Below are 7286 nucleotides of genomic sequence, written 5' to 3' on the forward strand. Positions count from 1 at the left end.
CAGCTTTTTCAAAGGCAACGATCCAAAAGGAAATATCCACGATGGGGGGTAAAATAATCAAATTTTCCCACGCACAGAAATGCGACGTGAAAACTGTTCCGCCCAAACTGATGAAAAACAAAATGGAGGAAAAAGAAACGGCTCATTGATCATCCTTTTAAACAAATTATGTGCCTCTTCAAAGGGGCGAAAAATGCGTCATTGGAGAAGGAAACGATTTTGGGAATATCGAACATTCCACCGCGATACATGTAAGCGATTCACCACTGTGGAGGGAAATTCTTTTACGTTTCGTAAATGCTGCAAATAAATGAAAAAAGAAAAAATTTCCCTGAATTTCGCCCCCTTAAGGAGGGCGACAAAACAACTTGCAGAAGCGGTCTCTTGGCAGTCCTTTGAACGAATTAACACGAGAGAAGGTTGGCTGATACATATAAGGAATGCGCACTCGCTTTGTTTTTATGAAAAAAAGGGATGAACAGATGAGTAACCATTTTATCCATTTCGTGTTTCCCCCACGTGGCAGCTTCGCCTTGTGCACAATTGGAAGAAACAAAGGGGGGGGACACAAAATAAGTAGGCACTTAGCCTCTCAAATTTGGTATGCTCTTGTTGTTGACTCCTCTTCTAACAGCGTTGGTTCTGCTCCCCTACACGTAGCTCTTCACCATTTTGCTGTCTACATAAAGTGATTCCTCGTATTGTAAAACTAAATGGATGAACGGGTGTGGATGGGGGTAGGTAATGGAACGTGCATACGCTTCTTCTGTCGCCTTAACTTCCCCTTGGTAAATAAATGCAAGCGGTAAAGGCCGTATAATAGTCATCCACAACATATGATGCATACGCACAAGAAAATTATTCGCGTAATAATTTTGTGGAAGGAAAAAAAAGGGGCATACGGGGCAAAAACTCCACACATAATATGTTACTTACGCATGTATGTTGTGTAGGTATAAATTATATGCACATAAAAAAGGCCTCCCCCAAATGGATAACCACTTGTGTGGGGACTGCGCTATGTTGATTCCTCTCCCTTCCAATTTTTCGTATCTGGATGTGATTACAGCGCAACCTTCCTATCGATTGCTTTCAAGTGGGCGATTTGTTGGAACGAAAAATCTTGTTAAAAAAAAAAAAAAAAGCATGCAGATTGTTAAGCATTGCGTGGTACGGAATCAAATTTATGAGTAGCATCTGCCAGCCACTTCCGCACTGTAGGGAAAAAATAAATATGAGGGCTGGGTTGGCTGCGGAAACGTACAGGAGAACTGATCGTTTGGGTGATGCACCCTCCCCGGGCGGCACGGGGCATACATTCATATGCAGAGTACCTATAAGCAGTACATATATAATATGTAGCGTACATTTAGATTTCCAGGCGAACATCTGCAGGCTCACTTCCCCACTTGCATGCATATATACATTTGTAAATACGCACTCCCGCGTAGCTGCACTGCGCAAGAGATCCACGTGACAAAGCGCAATGGAAGAAGCAACGTTACTTAAAAATTTAAGCAGTCCCCCACCGAAAGAGCCCCAGCCCCAGCAGTGAAAAGAGAAAAACAGCAAAACGGCGCGCCAACGAAGCAGCATAGGAGCAAATCGGCAAAACGTGTTCGTGACGAACTGCCACATGGGATGCAAATTCTCAGGAAAAAATTAAAAAAAAACACCCGCGTGTACAACTTGCGATCAAACCCATCGTTTACCTTTATCGTGCAAGCACCAAACAGAGAGCGAAAAAAAAAATAAAAAAAAAGAAGCACATCAGAAATAAGCAGCTGTGGGAAGAAATAAAAAAAAAATCGCAACATCGTTGTAGAAGCCGATGTGATGTACGAATGAGCTCCCGAAGCAGCATCCCTACTCGTTCCTATTAAGAACTTTTGAGCCACCACCCCCACAGGGAAAATCCATACGCATCGCTACAAGAGGGTTGCCCAAGATAAGAGAGGAAACGAACAACGTGGAGTTGCCGCAAGAATAGCCGCAAGAATAGCCGCAAGAATAGCCGCAAGGGTAGCCGTACCACGTGAAATAGGCAAAGGAAAAAGGGACACCCGTGTAGCAGCCCGGATCCCCTCTCCGAGAACACCCCCCGATAGAGAACACATATATATTTATTACCTACATTTGTATACCCGGTTAAGCCCCCCAAAAATGGTCAACAAGGAAGAGGCGCTGCGCCTGAAGGAAATCGGAAACAAGTGCTTCCAGGAAGGGAAGTTTGACGAAGCCGTGACTCACTTTACGAACGCAATTAAGAACGACCCACAGGACCATGTGCTACACTCCAACCTGTCGGGGGCGTACGCAAGTCTGGGGAGGTTCTATGAAGCCCTGGAGAGCGCAAACAAGTGCATAAGTTTAAAGAAAGATTGGCCAAAAGGATACATAAGGAAAGGGTGTGCAGAACATGGACTGAGGCAACTTGACAACGCGGAAAAGACATATCTCGAAGGACTCCAAATAGACCCAAATAACAAATCCTTAAAAGATGCCCTAGAAAATGTGAGGAAGGAAAAGCTGGCAGAAAACATGGAATACATTAATCACATAAATACGATTATTCAAAATGACGCCAACTTAAAATCGTACAAGGAAGAAAATGCAAATTACCCAAATGAACTTTTAAACACCATAAAGGCCATCAATGCAAATCCAATGAACATTCGATACATACTCTCCTCCTGCGATAAGAAGATAAGCGAAGGAGTGGAGAAATTTTTTGGCATAAAATTTAATGAAGACTCGGCATATAATGAAGAAAGGCAGAGAAGAATAGAAGAAGAAGAAAGGAAAAAAAAAAAACAACAAGAGAAGGAAGAAGAAGAAAGGAAAAAAAAAAATCGATCACCAGAAGAAATACAAGGTGATGAACATAAACAGAAAGGAAATGAATTTTACAAACAGAAAAAATTTGAAGAAGCTCTGCAAGAATACGATGAAGCTATTAAGATAAACCCAAATGATATTATGTACTATTATAACAAAGCGGCAGTATATATGGAGATGAAACAACTCGATAAAGCCATCGAAACCTGTCTGTACGCTATAGAAAATAGGTACAATTTTAAGGCCGATTTTGCTCAAGTAGCAAAGGTGTATAATCGACTAGCCATCAGCTATGCCAACATGAAGAATTACGATAAAGCTATCGAGGCTTATAGAAAGTCGCTCGTTGAAGATAACAACAGAGCTACGAGAAACGCCCTAAAAGAACTGGAAAGGAAAAAAGAAAAAGAAGAAAGGGAAGCCTATATCGATCCCGAAAAAGCCGAAGAACACAAAAATAAAGGGAATGAATACTTTAAAAATAATGACTACCCCAATGCTAAAAAGGAATATGATGAAGCTATTAGGAGAAATCCAAATGACGCCAAGTTGTATTCCAATAGAGCTGCTGCACTGACGAAGCTGATAGAGTATCCATCGGCCTTGGAAGACGTAATGAAGGCCCTCGAACTGGATCCCAATTTTGTCAAGGCCTACAGCAGAAAGGGAAACCTCCACTTCTTTATGAAGGATTACTACAAAGCTTTGCAGGCCTACAATAAAGGATTGGAGCTTGACCCCAACAATAAGGAATGCCTCGAAGGGTACCAAAGATGTGTGTACAAAATTGACGAAATGTCCAAATCCGAAAAGGTAGATGAAGAGCAATTCAAGAAATCCATGGCCGACCCTGAAATCCAGCAGATCATTTCCGACCCTCAGTTCCAGATCATCCTCCAGAGGCTCAACGAAAACCCGAATTCCATTTCGGAGTATATAAAGGACCCCAAGATTTTTAACGGTCTGCAGAAGTTGATCGCCGCGGGGATACTGAAGGTCCGCTAGCCGCAGCGCAGCACCGCGCCGTGCGAGGGGTGAGGCACCTTCTCGCTTCAGCGGAGAACGAAGCGATTAACGAAGCGGTTATCCCCTGCTGAAAAGGACCATTCGCGCGGAAATATGAAGGCGTGGCTGCTCGGCGCGCACACCGCTTCCATTCCTTTTGGGTCGCCTTTTCTTTACGTGAAAAATTGGGCACCCGTGTCCCTCCATGCTGTGTCTCGCGCGACCGCATTTCTTCCCTAATTCATTATTCTTCCACCCAAAAAATGCAAAAAGAGCGAAAAAAATGAGAAAAATGAGAAAAACGAAAAAAACGAAAAATTAACAAACCCACGAACGGTAAAAAAAAAACTCATCGTTGACACCACGTTATGAAAAAATTCCCTTCTGACAACGCTGACGCAGCGCAGTCACGCCCCACGTTGGCATCATTTCGCCACAGCAGTGGTGGCCTCGCCCTTGTCATTTCTCGAGGTCGAAGAGGAAAATTGTTCCCCTTTTTGGCGTCATTTTGTACACTTCCCCCTGGCTAGCCCTTTTTTCCTCTCTTTGTTTAATTATTTATTGGGTCCAACGCAGCGAATTGGGGGCCCCGTCGGGGCGTGCGTGTACAACTGGAAAAAAACGTAGCACATGTATAGCGCGAACGCGCGCGTGCAGACGCACGCACATAGGGGGAAGAAAAGGCAGGCGAAAAGGAGGCACGGGGTGGAACACACCATCTTGCTACTCTCAAGCTTGCTGCGTTTTTCTGCGTTTCTTCCAGAAGTGCGCTGCTACCAGGAGTCTGCTCCTAGAAGAAGTACTCTCCTAGCAGAAGCCCTCTCCAAGCAGAAGTCCTCTTTTCCCGCTTCTCCGTCAGCCCTTAAAAGCACACGATCACAATGAGAAACATGAAAATGTAGGACAAGTAAAAGTAGCCAGATGAATTCTTGGGGTTGCAAAACAAATCGGCGTTCTGTATAGACATATCCACTTGGTTGCTACACAAAACGTAGTTTCTCTTCTTCTCCTTGTAATCGATGAGCTGAAGAGGGTCGCACGTGCACGCCCAGGGATAATCAGTATTACGAGCCCCAAAAATCATGTAAAAGGATCCCAAGTTTCCCACCTCGAAATGTTCACTAGATTTGTCCTTGCCACCCAAAAACATATTCCTTTTCATTAAACTTAATGCTGATAATTGCACGTAAGAGCTTGAGTTTTTCTGTTTGCCTATTTCAGTTTTGTCTTCCTTGTATATGGCATCGTCAGCATTATTCCCATTATCTGTCTCGTCCCTTGGTGTAGGAAAACTTCTCTGGACATTCTCAGAATAAATTCTGCTTACGTTATCGTATCTAAAAATGGATACAAAGGATACAATTTTTTCTATGAAACTTTTTTCTGATTTCTCCTCTTTTTTTTCCAAATTATGTTCCTCCGTTTTGTTTTCTTTTGGGTCATTATTTGGGTTCGTCTCCTTGGGATTGCTGCCTTTGGGGACGTGCGAAATGTAGTCACTGGCGATGCAGTGGTATTTCTTGTAGATGTCCTCATGCGTCGGGTCCTGCTTCACGATGTCCTTCAGGATATCCAACTCGAGTTTTTTAATTTCTTTTAGTTTTTTTATCGCTTCTTCGGAAACGCCTCCTGCGTCTGTGGGGGGTAGCGCCGAAAAATTGAAGAGGAAGAAATGAAGAGGGAACAATGAAGAGGCAAAAGTGAAGATGCAAAAATGAAGACGCAATAATAAAGACGCAAAAGTATATACATCTATATATACAGTCCTATGTATACACTCCTGTATGCGCACCACCTCGCGCCAGGCGAGACGCGCGAACGGTAGGCGTACCTTCTTTATACGGGATATTCCTACTTTGGGCGCCTCTTAAATTACCTGCGAAGGGAGCAATGGGGGTGGTGGTGATGCCGCATGTGAATTACATAAAAGTGCGGGTCTCTCTCGTGGAAAAGAAGCCTGCCCAAAAAATATTCCCCACACAGGTGTACCAAATTACACAGGCGCACCTAGGGGAACTCCATCATTTCGCTTCCCCCCCCATCTTTTTCTGCTCCTTACCAAAAATTAAACAATTCAGTAATAAAAGATATAATTTCATTTTTAAAAATAACTGCTAAGGGAACATTTCACTGGGGGCTGTATATTTGGCATGCTTTTTTTTGTTTTTATTTTACGCGTTTTTTTTTTCTTTCATGTTTAAAAAAAAAAATTCGAATCAATATTCAAATGGTGTAGGAAAAAAGGCTCTCCCAAATTGACTTGCCAAGTGTGTTTAATTTGACTCTTTCGTTTCACTTTCTTGTGGGTGCGTGCGAGGAAGAGCGAGACGGCAAGGCAACCAGGCAACCAAACAATCCAGGCAATCAAACAACCAAGCTGGAAAACAATAAAGGGCGAACTTCAAGCGTGAATGCGTATGTGCTAACAAATGAACAGCACCATGCAGACAACACCCATGTAGACAGAGCTTCTCTCCCCCTCCCCCTTTAATGGCATAAAAAAAAAAAAAAATCGGTCAAATAATTTCTGAGCTGAAATACTCCAAAAAAAGTCTCAGCATGCGTTCGTTGCCTTTATGTCATTTTTTGCCGCATTTCCCTGTTGACATTTTTTCATGTTTTCCTTCTTCAGGAAAAGCAAAAAGTAAGAAATAAGAAACGCGAATGATAAATGCGCGGCGTACTGCGCTGAAAGATTCACAAAAGTGGACAACAAATGGACGACAACAGAACAACTCTCCACGTTTTAAAATTTAAAATGGTGAAACTGGCGCCGTTAAAATTGACGCAGGCAAAATGTTGACCTCCGAGAGAGGGGAAACGAACGAAAATTTTAACTCACCCCGTCGAATTGCCCCCAAGTGAGAAAGTGACGAAAAAAAAAAAAATTCCACCCTCCTGCCGTCCTCTGTTATGTGAGAGTTATTTCTCACATTGGTAAAGTTAAAAATGTTAACTGCAATTTTTCCTCCGCGATGAGCAAACGTATCGCCAGTCGACTGCTCAGGTGGGGCCCCCTTGCATGTACGCATATTCTAGTGTACTGTACGCACATGTGTATGCAAATGCGTACATAAGAAGTACGTGCGTGCGAGCACATATACCATTTTCGCTTCTAGCGGGTGGACATAATTGCAAATGTTAGGACAAAAAAAAGAAAAAAAAAAAAATACAACACAATAAAGACAGTACAATTACATCACACAAGTATGCGCCCCCAGCAGGGGCGTCGGTGGGGTAAAACGAGACGCCGCGATAATTTTCCTTTTATTTTTTCAATATTAACGAGTTACAAATGGTGAGAGTTTTTAAAAGTCTCTTCGAGTAAATATTCTCATCCCATGAGGATTAACGCGAAAGGGGTGAATTAACCAGACACAAACAAAAGTACACAAAAACGAAACGCTGCACGGTTAAGCGTGTATAAAAATAAATATTCGAGC

At 42.8% G+C, this 7286-nt stretch overlaps 2 protein-coding genes across 2 annotated transcripts; one reads left to right on the forward strand and one right to left on the reverse strand.

Annotated features, from left to right (window-relative positions):
• Positions 1-2163: 2163 nt before the first annotated feature.
• Positions 2164-3843, forward strand: C922_03110 (STI1-like protein; the record flags this gene model as incomplete). The annotated part of the gene is made up of 1 exon (XM_008818702.1): positions 2164-3843. The coding sequence occupies one exon, from the start codon at positions 2164-2166 to the stop codon at positions 3841-3843; it is 1680 nt and encodes a 559-aa protein (XP_008816924.1).
• Positions 3844-4705: 862 nt separating this feature from the next.
• On the reverse strand, positions 4706-5942 carry C922_03111 (hypothetical protein; the record flags this gene model as incomplete). The annotated part of the gene is made up of 3 exons (XM_008818703.1): positions 4706-5478; positions 5675-5719; positions 5903-5942. 3 exons carry the CDS (start codon positions 5940-5942, stop codon positions 4706-4708), a joined length of 858 nt encoding a protein of 285 aa, XP_008816925.1.
• Between the last annotated feature and the right edge of the window lie 1344 nt (positions 5943-7286).

Source organism: Plasmodium inui, assembly GCF_000524495.1.
Source record: "Plasmodium inui San Antonio 1 unplaced genomic scaffold supercont1.12, whole genome shotgun sequence".
Lineage (NCBI taxonomy): Eukaryota > Apicomplexa > Aconoidasida > Haemosporida > Plasmodiidae > Plasmodium > Plasmodium inui.